At 51.7% G+C, this 14,916-nt stretch overlaps 2 protein-coding genes across 3 annotated transcripts; one reads left to right on the top strand and one right to left on the bottom strand.

The window, feature by feature from the left end:
• Window positions 1-162: 162 nt before the first annotated feature.
• Window positions 163-5,856, bottom strand: LOC112993710 (uncharacterized). Of its 2 annotated transcripts, none has more exons than XM_064505589.1 (5): window positions 5,615-5,856; window positions 3,807-3,933; window positions 2,816-2,929; window positions 2,272-2,376; window positions 163-2,100 (listed from the first exon to the last, which is right to left on the bottom strand). In XM_064505589.1, the coding sequence occupies exons 1-5, from the start codon at window positions 5,834-5,836 to the stop codon at window positions 851-853; spliced, it is 1,818 nt and encodes a 605-aa protein (XP_064361659.1). In that variant the 5' UTR covers window positions 5,837-5,856; the 3' UTR covers window positions 163-850. The 2 variants fall into 2 exon arrangements, with proteins under 2 accessions (XP_064361659.1, XP_025973372.2); XM_026117587.2 differs by having other exon boundaries at window positions 5,479-5,727.
• A 2,975-nt stretch (window positions 5,857-8,831) lies between these two features.
• Window positions 8,832-14,572, top strand: LOC112993713 (GTPase IMAP family member 9-like). The gene is made up of 3 exons (XM_026117590.2): window positions 8,832-9,084; window positions 10,775-10,823; window positions 12,220-14,572. The coding sequence occupies exons 2-3, from the start codon at window positions 10,799-10,801 to the stop codon at window positions 12,864-12,866; spliced, it is 672 nt and encodes a 223-aa protein (XP_025973375.2). The 5' UTR covers window positions 8,832-9,084; window positions 10,775-10,798; the 3' UTR covers window positions 12,867-14,572.
• The last annotated feature ends 344 nt before the right edge of the window (window positions 14,573-14,916 follow it).

Genomic DNA, 14,916 nt, shown 5'->3' with positions numbered 1-14,916 from the left:
CAGAGCCTAGTCATCTGCCTGCAGCCTTAACAATGTCCCTGTAATACAGTTCTACTAAGTAGCGCTGCTTTTTGTCGATACTTTTCGAAAGTGAACGCTGTAGGGTTCATGATAAGCCCCTAACAGCTTTACAAAAGTCTGATAAAAAAAGAACAAACAGACAAAAAAAAATTCCCTTTAATATTATAGGAGAGTATTGACCCATTCTAAAAACTTTCCTTCATTCATACTGCTTAAATAAATAGCGGGAACATACAGAGAGCTGTGCATGCTGACTGCATCAGGGCAGAGCTAAGCATTAGGGATAGCTGCATACAGTACCCTGGAGAACCCAGGAGGATTCTTCCCTGCCTGGACACATCGAAATGAGCAGCTACTCCTTATGTTTGCTAGCATATCTCACACCCAGATGGACAGACTAGAGAGCATGCCCATGCAGAAAACAGCTGACATAGAGCTTAATGACAGGACGGAAATGACCACAGTGATCAGGAACGGCTTGGCCAGAAAAATGTACTGACCAGGCTGCTTACATGCAACTGCCCTTTATTCCGTCTTCTCTTCATTTTCCACATACTTGTTCCTCTTTTATCCACATTGATCCTTCCCTTTCCCTGCTTTTGGCCTTTTTTCCTAAGCATCTCACAAGGCCCACACAATCACATTTCCCCCAGCAGGCACTGCAGAATAAGTTCTGTACCCCTTTATGCACTAATTTCCCTTAGTGTGCGTTTCAGTTTCTTTTGTTTAAATCACCTTAGGAGGTTGTGCAACAGGGAAAAAGTCCTTACTGTTCATCTTGATGGTATTAAGAGCAGCTGTCTTTTTTTTTTTTTTTTTTTTCTGGTCATCAACTGTCTATCTGAATAACTATGGGCCAGACATCCTTACACTGAGCATAGCCACCAAATTCAAATGTCTGGCATACACGGTCTAACATTTGATCTACAGTCCGCATAACCATCTCATAAGCATCATGTAGTGATACATGTTCTGAATTAAGAAATCTGCAGCCTTCAACGTTTCGCTTAGCCTCAAATCTCTGGATCGGGCACACCCACTGCTGCACATGTTCCACGTAAGTCACAGATCCTGCTACTTCCTCCTTCACCTCTGCAACTGCACTTGAAGGTGAGAGTGCAGCTGTAGATTCAAATGATCCCGCTGGGGCATGGAGTGATTCCAGTGGCCTCTCTTGGGGGTTATCCTCATTCTGAGACTGTGGGGGAACAGTCTCCTGCTCCACAGGAGGGCAAAATGCCACAAAAGTCCTCTCCATGGGGTTGTCTTCTGCCCTAGCAGGAGACACAGCCGCTGACCCAGCAGGTTCAGAAAAACAGCCTGTGCTTGAGGAGCCTGGAGGAAAGCGTAACCTCTTGCTGACAAAACGCTTGTAACGCGACAAAATTTGCTTAGCTTTCCTGATCAGTCGTCCTATTTGTGACTGTGATTTTCGCTTTACCAGCCTGTGAATCATGGCACAAGACTTAGCAGCAGAACCAGCACCTTTATAAACTCTGTCCTGAGAGCCCCTCCTCTGTGCCTGACAATTACTTCTTTGTATCTGACAATATTCATGGTCTGTAAGCGCTGTAATAACATCCTTGCCATTTCTGCAGTAGCTGTGGTCTCCCAGAACATGTAGGAATAGAGTGCTACTCAAAAATTGTGTCTTATTCCTTGCACAATAACAGTGGTCTTTCAAAATAATATCATTTAGACCCTCAATCTTCTGTTTCTTGTTTTCAAGGCAAAGCCTCATTTCTTCGGAGGTGTATGGTCTTTTCTGGACGCTGCCTTGAAGCTTCTCCTTAGGGTCACCGCACACGCATTCCTGAGAATCTGGATTTTTGTTCTGTTTTGCCATCATTGGATGAAGTTGGAGTCCTGTGCTTTGGTTTTGGTTTGGCTGAACCTCTTGTTCTTCTGCTACTTCTGCTTCCTTCCCGGGTGAGGATCCTGTCCTTTCTTGGTCTTGACTTTCAGTTAGCACCATTCCTCCGTTGGTTGCCACTGTCTCCACCTGACTCCCACCACTGACACATTTGAACTTGTTCAGCAGTCTCCTGGAACGGAGACGCCACTGCATACACCGCCCACCTGCGGAGAGAGCATTGGGAAAAGCCTGTCTTCTTCCTGGCCCCTGCCATACGTGCCCTGGAGAGCCAGGTACAGCACAGGAGCCTGGGGACAGGGGCGAGGGCTGGAGTCCACCTCTAGCCTGTTGCTCCAGAGCCTGGGTCATGAGGAGGGGGGAGGACCAGCACTCACCTTGGTGCAGGGTCTCCATTCTCTCCTCCAGGACATGGTGCCTGTCAGCACCAGCCCGCCAGCCTGCGGGATGCTCCACCAGCCAGCTCACGTTCGCACCAGCCCCTGCAGGGAGACCAGCCAGATGTTACCCTCCAGATGGGGGAAGCCCTTCTGTTCTACAGCACAAGGGCTAGAGGAGGAGGCTATGACCCTGCCCACAGGTGGCCGAGTTGGAGGGAGGATTCTCCATGGGTAAAGGGAGCATAAGATCTGGAATGGCCCTGCCGAGCTGCAGCCTTTGCACAGGGAGAGAGACAGCCTCCATTTCCCCTCAACATCGCTACCACTCTGTGCAGGCCAGAGGGAAAGAGTGGGAGACTGTCAGCACAGGTGGTGAGGAGGGGAAGGCAATTTGGACAGGAGGACAAGTGGGAAACACAGAGATATTCTGGTCCCTCGTAAGGAGAACAGGAACCTGGTGCAGCCTTTAGGACGTCACTGGACTTCATGATTTCTTATCAGGGTGAGTGCTGCTGAGGGGGTTTGGATTGCTACCACTTACCTGGAGAGGGGCTGTTGGGTCCATCCCACATCACTGGGCTCTGCGGGGTGGAGACCCACGGCTCTTCCCCACGCTCCATCCGATATAAAATATCAGGTTTGGGGCCTGGGTAGCCTGAGGAGTGGACAAGAGAATGTTCTTCTATAGCCATTTATTCCTATAACCAGCAGTTTGTAAACAAGGAGAGAATTGTTTTCTCTGTAACCCTCTAAGCTGTGCTTCACCACAACCGGAGAAGTCCTGAGCAGAAACAACACCTAACTATGTAGAAAAGCAGCAGACACATCAGAGCTGCTGCCACTGATGAATTCACTCACAGGGACAAGGATAGAGCCAGCTCTTTCTGACAGGAGCACAAGAACCTGCTCCCAGCTCTGATGACAGGGTTTCCCAGCAAGGGCTTTGCTGTCGCTCATCCCAGGAGCAACAGCTGGGTGCTTTGTGCCGCTGCAGCTTGCTAGGCCTAGGCCCACAGCTCAGATCCTGTGCAGATAATCCACTAGCTATCCCATTCCCATCCCAGTGCCAGTGGGCGAGGCCTGTGAAGTGACCTTGTTGCTCCAGGGAACTCTCCCATCAGCTGTCATTACAACGGACCTGCTGCCCCGCACCTTGCCTGGTATGCGGTCATCCTGGCTCTGTGCACAGCACCGCAACGTCACTGCACGAGCACCAAGGGAAGGGGGGAGTCTGCAGCCCAGGGGCCAGGGACCCCGGCGGAAAAGCTGCAGGACCTCAGGGCAGGCAAATCACCTGGAGTTACACTTCCAGAAGCAGCCACTAGCATTTGGTGTCCTGCTTGAGACCCAGACCTGTGTTTTCCCAAGTACTAAACTCCCCCAAGACTGGGGGTGCGGAGGTGCTCAATCCTTTAACTATTATCACTTCATAAAATGCAGCAAGATCTCGATCAATTCAAACAGGAAGCTGCTCTGCTCCCAGCACAGCCCCCCATATAACATCCCAGCCCCAAGTGAAAACGGCACTTTACCCAAAGAAGTCAGGAGCTCGTAATTCGCCACCATGACACCGCGGTACAGCTCCCTCTGCCACTCCTCTGTTGTTTCCCACTCTGCACGGTTCAGATAGACAGCAACGTCCTCGAAGGTCACCAGCTCCTGCCAAACACAAGCATTACATACTCATCAATACACGGAAGCTCACAGTGGCGGAAGGGTTTCCCACAAGTACTATTTCCCAGGCACTATTCCCATCCCTGGGAAAACTAGCCATATGGGGGATTCAGAACACCAATAAGCAGCACTTCTCACAGGCTCTGTTCTCAGGCTTTCTTCTTGGGTGGGGTGGGGAGAGTAACTTATGCACCATCCAAGAATGACATCCTAGCAAGGCATTGTACCTGGAGCTTGGGTATATTTTCAAGTCAGGCTTTAGTGCACCCAGAAGCCAGAACAGCCAGCTGTGACTCAACACTGTCCAATCCACAGACACCCCAGAAATAACCTTGCCCAGACCCAGGGTGGAAGGAGCTGTGGCCTGGCTCAGCCCCACTGCTATAGAAAGAGTGGTCATGGGTGTCACACTGTTTACCACCTTTGCTAGCGCTAGACTAAAGCTAATTAGCTTTTTTAAAGGTGACTTGTAATTCAGATTAGCCAGATGAAGAAGAATACATGTGCCAGTGATGAGCACGCTAATTGCTAGGTCTTGTTCCTGGGCATCGGATGAATCTTTGCAGCTTGCAAAGCTCCTACTTTATTACAGAACTCCATTTAAAGTCTCTGGGCGAGACGTCTGGCTGCAGAGGGGCTCCTTGCAATTATTATCGCTCCAGCTTCCCTGCAGATCTAAGGCTCTTCACTGCAGGTGAAAGAGGAACAGTCCCGGCCTTGCCCCCAGGCACCACCCCAGCAGGCACCGCACTGCCACAGGGCGCACGGCCCAGCCCGGACAGCCGCACACCACAGGTGCCCCGCGCCCGAAAAGCGCCCCAGGACATGGTGCTGGGAGCAGCGGGCACCCGTGACACCCACCTGCGAACACTGGGGAGCGGGGTGACACCACAGTGAGGCATGATGTGGGGACGGCGGGGTGGGCAGCAGAGCGAGGCATGACGCAGGGGTGAGGAGGGGAAAATACCCCACAGAGGGGTGACATGGGTGAGGTGGAGGGGACAATATGACAGAGAGGTGTCCCACGGGGATGGGGGGGGAAGGTTATAGACTGGTGTGACGGGGGGATACAGGGGGGCAATACCACAGGGAGGCGGGACACTGGGGGGGGGTCAGGGGCAATACCACAGAGAGGTGGGACACCGGGGGGGGGTTCAGGGGCAATACCATAAAAAGGTGGGACACCGGGGGGGGGGGTTCAGGGGCAATACCACAGGGAGGCGGGACACTGGGGTGGGGGGAGTTCAGGGGCAATACCATAAAAAGGCGGGACACTGCGGGGGGGGTGTCTGGGGCAATACCACAGAGAGGTGGGACACCGGTGGGGGGGGGGTCTGGGGCAATACCAGAGAGAGGAGGGACACAGTGGGGCGGGGGTTCAGGGGCAAAACCACAGACCAGGGTGATGAGGTGTTGGGGGCCGTGCAGCCTCGTGGGGTATCAAGGTCTTCATGCCCGTGGGGGGGGGGGTAGTTCTGCTGCGTCCTCCCCCCCCCGCATTTGCCAGGGTCATCGTGGCCCGGCTCCTACCTGTGCCCGTCCCGCCATGGCCCCCGGACGGCGCAGGGGGGGCCCGGGGGTGGGGAGGGGCCGCCCTCCGTGAAGGCAGCGGCAGGGGGCTTCGAGCCCCGGCTTCCGGGGCGCCCAGCCGCCTCGGGCTCCGTACCGGAAGTAGGCCGCGGGACACGCTACTCCGGAAGCCGCCGCGCGCTTCCCGCGCGAGTAGCTTCTCCCAGCCGCGCTCCGCCATGCGCTTCCGGCTGGAGCCCCGCCCCCGGAATCGACCAGCACCACGTGACCGGGACGTCCGGCTTCTGTCCACGTGATCCGCGCCTGCACTCCTGGGGGGGGCAGCACACGTGACCGGAGGTGGTGTGGGCGCGGCCATTTCGTGGCAGTGCACGCAGTGGCGCCGCTGTTGGCGGGCCGGCCGCGCGGTGCCTGCTGGGAGGGGCGGGGGTGCGCGTTGCTATGGCAGCACCAGGCCGCGCCAGGGAGCTGCTTGCACGGCCTCCTTTTGCCTGTGGAGGGTGGTGCCTGAGGCCCGGGCTCCCGTGCAGAAGGTGCCAAAGCTCCTGGTTTGTTCAGCTGCCTTCTGCTGGGGTCAGAGCCGCTGGTGGCGTTTGCTCTGCTCTGAAGTCACCTGGAATATCCAGACCGAAACGCTGCGCTGGAGCTCTCAGAGTCACCCGCCTCCTTGCTGGAGCCCCTGTGCGCAGCTGGTTTCTTTGGACATCCTAAACTGGATGCAGAAAGGCTCTGCAAGGAGGATACGTACCACTTAAAAGCAATTTTTTATTGACATGCAACACATGCAAAAGATAGCTACAACTGACAAGCTGTTAGGCTAAGCATTCATGTGCTCGCCATCACCCCTGAGAAGGGATCAAGAGAGTCTTTGCTGGCCAGGCAGGCATCAGTGAGGAGGGGAAGGGTCAGCCTCTGCCGCAACCCGGAACAGATCCTCAGCGTCACTGAGCTGCTGCCTGACACCAGCTCCATCGGCACTGCTGACGCTGCCATCTTGTCACGGTGATGCCTGACTAGTCCCTGACCTGAACGACCAGCCTCGCTAGCCTTCCTGTTTGTTCATTTTTATAGGACTTTATATCTTCCCATGATGGTGTTTTCCTTCTTGGATGTTTGAGCTACCAAAGATCCTGTCTTAAGAGCCCTGCCTCTGTCTCTAAGTTTTACGTTCCTCTTCTCTCTACAGACGTTCTCAAAGCTTCTAGCAGTCTGAGGCAAAGTTACAAAGCGGGGCCGTGTCATAGCTACACCTTGAATCCTTGTTACACAGGCAGCTAAGACCTGAGGGGTGGAGGCAGTCTTACAGCAGGGCTCACAGAGAGAGGGGGCTACACCCTCTGGGTCCTGGCTTAACAGGTGCTTAAGCTGTGCTAGGGACAGGCTGTGCAGGGCAGTTCTGCTCACACAAGTGGGTGCCTGTGAATGTTTGGCTCAGTGGGGATAAGCACCACGGAGGCTCAGAAGGAATATCTGGGCAAGAGGGTCATGCTGCCAAATGCAGCTGGTGTGTCATGTTTGGGCACCTAACCTTTGTTTTGTATCAGGATCTTGATACATGTATGAACACTGCCACTTGAAGAGACCCAGAGCTCTGTGTGCCTTCTCCTCCACCAGGTTTCCCGGTTATTTTTCAGGCACGGTTTACAGGGGTTATGGAGATCTCTCCAGGTGGGGATGGTTTTGCAGCATCACCTGGTTGCAACAGAGGCAGCGGAAAGAATCCAGGCCCTCGCATGCCTTCTGCTCTGGGAAGGAGGCTGCAGTTCTTCACTTCTGTCATAGTGACAAATGTGTCTGTGCACCGCAGAGCTCCTCTTTATCCCTGTCACAGCAGGACCAGGGCTGGCTGCCAGCAGTGGAGGACTGGGGCATCCTGGCTGTGCCCTGGCTCTGCGGGGGATTGTGTTTAAGGGCTGCAGCATCTTCTTCCCTGCTCTGTCCCACCCAGCCCCTTCTTGGGTCTCCTGATAACCTGATTGAAGGCAGAGCTTGTGGCAACAAGCAGCCACTAGATGGACCTCAGCATTCACAGTGTTTCTGCATGGGAAATGTGAGCATTTTCTAGTGCTCGGTATTACTGGAGGTGCAGCTACTTCATGGCTTCCAGAATTGAGCCATTATATTTTGGTGTGTAGGCACACAACTTGGCACCTTTGAAGTTGAAACTCATTCTAGTAAAAGGCTCCTGCATCTGCTGAGGCAGCAAAATTGCCAGCCCTGCTCTCACGTGGAGGACAGAAGACAGAGCTAATGTATCGTTTGCAGGTGTGGAGCAGTGAGGAGAAGAAATACTCAACTAAAATGTGTCCCAAAGGAGAGGAGGACATTTTTCCGGTGTGCTCATACCTGTGATTATTGTGCAGTTTCTACTGTTAAAGAGCAATAGGTCTGCACGTGAACTTTTTTCTATATACCAGTTGATGTCAGGGTGTTTGGCGAAGCTGATTTGCTGTGCTCAGAAACGTCCTCCTACACACATTCTCTCTAAAATACACTGTGGCACTTTGCAGGCGACAGTTAAACTCCAGCCATTGTATCTGGAGAAGACAAATTATAATCATCAGAAGCTGCAAATTTCAGCCTCCAAGACAGAGTGCACAGCTACCCTTGGTTAATTGTTTTAAATTCTGCAACTATTCTTAGGGACAAAACCAGGTGTAATACCCACTTACGGAGTGTGGGCTATGACTTGCATTAATAAGGCTCAGCCAATAATTCTTTCCAAATGAGAATAGAAAGTCAACAGAGAATGGAAATTTTGACGGCATTTCCGTAATGCTAGTTTAACAAACTCCTCATTTTCAAGTTTGTGTGTTCTGTTAGTACACACTGGATCCTATCTGTGTCATTAACTTCTGATGGATATCTTTGCCCTAGGAATATCCTGGTCAAAGGAATGAGAAAGTATTTCTCTGCTGTGCCAGAATGTTTTTAGGAAGAATTTCATTTATTTATAGCCAAAGAAAATTTCAAAGCTATTTTCCTCTGAATTTGTCCTATAGATCTTTGACATGCTTTCTGATTATTAAGCTATTCTTAATTCTTTGCTTGTTTTTGCGGAGAGGAAATTCTTCTTGCAGAATATAGCACAGGTTTCTGTTTTAATTATGGTGTGTTGTGTATGTTAGTTTTATTATTTTGTTTCCCACTTGTCATAAGGGTTATAGTTGGTTCCTTTTATGACTGTTTGCTAATGTGACATTGAGCCCAGGGAAACTCAAATGCTGGGTGATCAGTCCCTGATCCCTGGGTAGCAGAAACATTTCAGCCCTGCAAACTCAGCAGGAAGGGCACTTTGGAGTGGGTCCAGTGCCACCGGCAGGCAAAGGGCATCCTCTGTCTTGGAGGCTGCTCTGCCCGTTTGCAGACTGCCTGAAAGGGTGGAGGTAACTTCAGATCTGTGGTTATCAGCTCTCGGGGTTGGATAACAGCTTAGAGCCCTCCCACATCCCTTTCACAGTGCTTATAAGAAACAGAAACTAGAGTGCTGAAGATGCTGCCCCACCTAACTGCTCTCGAGTGAGACACGAGTTGCATCGTTCCCGTCTGCAGGGCTGTGACCTGAAGAGGGAAGAGCAGAGCAGGGGAGATCTGCAGGAAGACCAGGTAGGTCTTTCTGCATGAGACAGGCCTCGAGTGACTGCCCTTCCCACCTTCACTTCTGCAGTGGTAGTTAAGAGAAAAAGGTCTGGGCACTAAATGGCTCTGAGGGATCTCTGTCTTGGGGAGAGGGAACCGTTGCGTTAGCGTGTGCAGGGGAAAAGCTCAGGCAACGCTGATTTGCAGGTGAGCACTGGAAACAGAGCCCAGAAATGGCACTGCTATGCTAAGGGTGGTGTAAAATAGGGACCGTGTTCAGGATGCCACCGGTGTTGGTGCCCAGGGGACTGCCAAGGCAGGACCTCTGCTCAGCAGTCTCGGCAGGGCTGGGCTCCTTCTCACCTGCCTGAAGAAATTCCAACAGAAATGTCCAATCTCTCATCCAAGCACGTGTTGAGTTGTTTTTCTGTCCCAACTTTTCCTTAATTCCTTTCTGCACTGCAGATCTACCAGAGCTGCTTTTTATTCTTACCTCCCCCTACTCTTTTTTGAGTCAGGGAGAGCTAAACTCAAACATGGCTGGACCTGTGAATACACACCTAACAGCCCAATTCTTGATTTCCATTGTAGGTAGCTGCAGAAATGTGATTTTGTGTGTTGTTCCACTTTGCTGTCTTTATTTCAATGCATGTCTCACAGAACTGCTCTGCTTTTATCCCAGCTTGCTGCTACAAGCCTTAACACTTGCATGTCCAACAGTACTGCAGTGTTTGAATGTGAAAATTGGATCAGAAAGGAAAAATATGACAGATGATCAGAGCTGGCACCACCTCACTTTGGTATTTTGGTGAAACCCTCACAGCTATCACTGCTGCCTCCGTTCTCAACCTAACAAAAGCAATGCACTAAATAGAAATGCACACAGATCCTAAGGTTTTGCCTTAATCCTAAGACTAAATGGCTACTAGTTTCCTTTTATAAGTAAGTAATGTAAAATTATTACAGGACTGCTTGTGTTTAAAGCTTTGTTCCAGGTAAAAAAAGAGTATTTTGCATGTTTGGGAAATGCGGTGGAGACTTCTTGCACTCTCCAGTTGTCTGTGATTTTTGTTTTTTGCTGTATTTCTCTGCTTCCTTTGACCTTCCCCATGAAATGCAGATGCTGTCCTCCTCGGGCAAAGGAAAGATGATGCTCAGCTGGAGTGGTGGCAGAATTTGGCTCTTTGTGGGGCTGAGCAGGTCTCCGACTGATGGCTTGAGGTCTCCTAGGGGCATGGGAGAAAATGTCTCCCCAAGGCATTGCTCTAAAGGGCCCCCTCTCCCAGGCAAACACAGCTGAGGAAGCACAACCCTGCCCTGCTTGTGACCGATTGCCTCTGGGGTGTGACAGGGGAGAACTGCACTCCCCTGCCTCCCTCAGCATGGCAGGGCCTGCGGTCCTGGACTGCGCAGAGCTTGGAGAAATCTGCCCTGGCGTTGCCCCGGGCGAGCAGGGGCTGTGAAATGCTGGTCTCTTGGCTGATGGAGGTGCACAGTGATGTAGTGTGTGTGTGTGTGTGTGTGTGAGAGAGAGAGAGAGAGAGAGAGAAGATTTACCATTTGGCTGTAAAACTGCCTCTTTCTGCATGCAAACACACACACAGAGCATATTGCTGATTCGGCTCCCCAGTGGTTGTCTTTGCCATGTTTGTTACCACAGGAACAGAAACAAGGGAGGTTTTTGCAAATTGCACTTAAAATCTCTCTCTTCTTTCAGGCATTCCACCTAACTGGAGTCATTATGGGAGAAAACAAGATGCACTCAGGTGAGCTTTTTAGCTGGTGATCTCGGCAAGCCAAAAGCTCACTCTGCTTCTCTTTGAGTTCATTTAGGTATATTGCTGGTAAATGTAAAGCCAGGTTTGCATTTACAGCTATATTTCCACCTTTGTGCAATTCTCATGCAAAGAGGAAAACTTCAGGACATGGGATAATGTTTTGGGGGACAGCATGGGCTCAAGGATTTCCTGAGATGGCCTCACACCTTCCCACCTCTAATACTGTGTTGCCTGAGGGTAGGGACAGATGGGGTAGCTGTCACCCAGTGACTGCAACCTGGGACACCATGTAGGGCATAAAGACCTGCTCCAAAACCCAGTCATTTTTGTACCTGTTGCGTGGAGCTCACAGGCTGTTCTAGTGCAGTGCCCAGCTCATGGCGAGCAGTAGTAAAATCCCTCTCACAGTGACGCTTGGGGACGTGGACAAACTGGGGCAATGCAGCAGCAGGAAGAGGACCTGGTGCTGCATAAACTGCTGCATGTGACTTTTTGGAAGTGGCAGTGCCTCAGCATGGCTCAGCTCAGCCTGGCCTTTCATTTCCCCTGTGAGCTCCCTGACTGCAGAGTAGCTGCAGGACACACTTTTGCTTGCACCTTGTACTCTCAGAAGAAGACTGGGCATTGCCCAGCCTGAGGCTACGGAGGCCCTTTGAGGAAGCCCCGACCTGGGCTCTCTTGGGACCCCCTGAGGGGCCCCGTGTTGCTCCCGATGGCTCTTGGGGATGCCTGCTCAGGCTGTGCGGATGTGGGCTGCCCACACCACGGGATCTGCGCTGGAGGGGAAGCAGGAGCTAATCGGGAGGCTGGTCGGTCCTTCCTCGGTTTCCTGGGTGTCACACCAATGACTGACTAATGCCAAATCCAGAAGAGCTCCAGGGCTGCTCTGCTAACTCTGACGGTGCTGAATTATACCTGCTGCTGCATCTCGGGCCCCTAGAAGAGACGGACCAGTTGGCTGCAGGTGGGGAGTGCGGGACAGGAAATGTGGCCTGTGCCCAGCCAGGCCTGGGAGGGGGCTCTGCTCCGCTCGCTCCTCTCCAGCCATGGTTTCCATTTTTTCCTCTTCCAGAGAGTCTGCCAATCGGGACAGCTTTTGTCTGGGTTTTGGTTCTTCCCAGAGCAGGAACTTCCCTTCTGTGGTAGAGCTGGGTCAGCTGGGGCTGAGCGAGCCCTGCTTTGCCTGCCTGGACACGGTTTCAGCCCGTGCCTCTGTCCTGTGCCCTGGTCTTGCCAAGGAGAGACGCGAGGGTGCTTTTCCTTCTCACCCTGGGCACCTCTGCCTGGCGCCTGGTAGGGCACCAGCGTGCAGCATGCAGGGAGGGTTATCTGTGACGCCGCTGGGCTGTGGGGCTTAGACACATCTCTCTGATTGCTCCCTCAGAGCCTGAACTGACAATGCTGCTCGTGGGTAAAACTGGCAGTGGGAAAAGCGCGACAGGAAACAGCATCCTTGGTTCTCCAGCTTTCACTTCTGGCATAGCACCACATGCTATAACGAAGCGCTGCGCCAAAATGGAAGGAAATTTCAAGGGAAGAAAAGTGGCTGTTGTCGACACTCCTGGCCTTTTCGACACCAGGAAAACGAATGAAGAGGTAGGTGAGATGATTAAAGATGCTGTTCACCACCTCTTCTCAGGGGTCCATGCCATTCTTCTGGTGATGCAACTGGGCCGAATCACTAAAGAAGAGGTGGAAGTAGCTGACTATGTAACAAAGATTCTGCAGCTTGAAGCGCAGAAGTACACAATCCTCGTATTCACCCGAGCAGAAGAGCTTAACCAGCCAGAGGATATCAGCCATTTCGTAGAAGATAGTCAGTATCTCAAGGGGCTGGCAGCAAAGTGCGGAAAACGGTACATCGCTTTCAACAGCAAAGCGGAAGGAGAGCCACGGGATAAGCAGGTTTCAAAGCTGATTAGTATGATTGATACCATGGTACAAAATAATCGTGACAGTCCGTGCTACACGCAAGAAATGCTGGAGAAAGATAGGTGGTCATTCTTTAAATGGTTTTGTACTATACTTTAGCTGATAAGGATTCTGTTAGACAAGAGACTTCTTTGCTGTGCCTTTCTTACTGCTCTCTGAAGCTCACAATTTCTCCTTCCTTTCATGTTACTTTCCATGACCCTCAAAGTCCTACGTGGACGATTTCCTCTGACCCCTGTGACTCATTTCCTCATTGGCTCCAGGAGTGCAACAAGTGTAAGATGAAATGTGCTTGTCCTCTGCTGCTCTCTGTCTGCGTGTTCACCCTGCTCTGTGACCGGCTGTTGTGTTGGGGAGCTGGAGCTGTTTGCTCCCTGGCAGAGCACTGTGTCGCCTGGCTTTCAGTACCGTTGCAATGACATTCCCCTCGCAAGGTCTCAGGACATGGACAAGCTAAAATGAATGGAAACATCCGATCTGGGAGGCGTTCAGAAACACGTGCACGGGTTTGCCTGCAGTTGTGCATCTCAAGGGTACCTGTGCACGGGGGAGAACAAAGCCAGCCCCATCAAAAGCAGGTTCAGCAGGGGCTTGAGCTGATCGCCGGTCCGAGGGATGTGGAGGGGTGGTTCTGAGGAGGGCCCTGCAGCCAGGGCTGCTGCTCGCAACAGGCAGTGTGTAATGGATGTGGACCAGCTCTCTTCAATCACCTGCCATGGCCGCATCACAAGGCCAGCCTGATGTGCTGTGGGGGGGAGTAGCACCTGGTCCAGCTGTTTCTTCTTGTAAAATAGGTACAGATGCGAGTTAAGGACAGCATAAGCAAAGACGCTGTGTGTTCTCCCTCCCCTCCTCTGAGATGAAGCAGGAAATAGCCTTTTGTTTGGTCAGAGGTCAGACAAAATGCTGTAAGGACTGGGGAGATGTTAACATGGTGATTAAACCGCATAGCTCAAAGCCATTTGAAATCCCTGTGGACAGCTAAGGCTGTAATGACCTCTCCAGGGGCTGGGAGGGACAGCAAGCCTGGTAGGTGCCAAGGATTCTTGCTGAATCCCACTGTGGTGGGGAAACTACTCATGTCGCTTGCTGTGCAATCCCTGCCTTTGCTGGGCAATGCTCTAATTGGGTAATTGTATGTAATTGCTGGGCCTGAAGGAGCTCTCAATAAACACTGAACCTCGCTGTCCTGAGAAGTGTCAGTGCATGCACTCCAGCCTGTTGTGCTGAAACACCTCTTTGAGGAGGTGGCAGCATGTTCAGGGTTAAAGAATAGTGAATTGAAGCTGTCTAGATATAGCTGCTTAGCACAACTTCTATAAAACTTGCTTAGCATGAGTAGCTAAATTTGCTGAAGCCTTAGGCTGCACTTGAATAAAGTAATGAACCTTTACCTAGTTTAGTAAAAAAAGTGCCTCAGAGCTGGTTCAGGCTGGGAAGATAAGGAAGCCACACGCAGTCTGCGTTCCTGTGTCATCCACTCCGAAAGGGAAGATGTCAAAAGACCTTGGGAGACAACCACAAGACCCAACAAAAATAAAGATACAATTGTCAGCAGAGACTGCAAAAAACAAAGATAAGGAGAAAAACAGCTTACCTAGGAACAACGATGAGATCCAATGAGAAGCAGGAGACCCCAGACCTAAAAATTACTATTGGTCTAACTACCGCGTGAGGGGTGGGAAATGTAAGTTGAAAAAACTATAATTGCCCAGGATTTGTTTTTGTTGGGGTCCCTCTTCGGAGGCACCCAGCTCGAGCTGTAATTATGGCACGCGTGTGATTAAAATTTAATTATTTAATTAGCTTTGATTGGCTCTGAACTTTACTTGCGGGAACCCAGGGTCGGGCCCTGTTATGGTGGCCGACGAGCCAAATTTCCATAACATTCGGGGTTAGACTTCCTGGCTTGTCCCCTGACCTGCCTCACCACTACGGATCTACCGCTGGGCTTGATCCTGACCCTGGTTACTCTCAGCAGCCTTGATCCTGGCTTGTGTTCCTGGCTTGACCTCAGGCCTGCCTTATCACCGTGGATGACCTGGACTCCGAGCTGACACCAGCTGCCCTGCCTAGGCCTGCTCTGCTTGCTGTGTTGTGCTTGATTCCCTGTCCTGAAGGAGCAGCTGGCCCTTGCTCCTCCCCGACA

Source organism: Dromaius novaehollandiae, chromosome 2, assembly GCF_036370855.1.
Source record: "Dromaius novaehollandiae isolate bDroNov1 chromosome 2, bDroNov1.hap1, whole genome shotgun sequence".
NCBI classification, from domain to species: domain Eukaryota; kingdom Metazoa; phylum Chordata; class Aves; order Casuariiformes; family Dromaiidae; genus Dromaius; species Dromaius novaehollandiae.
Note: the sequence above shows the minus strand (reverse complement) of the source record. Positions and strands in the feature narration are given on the sequence as shown.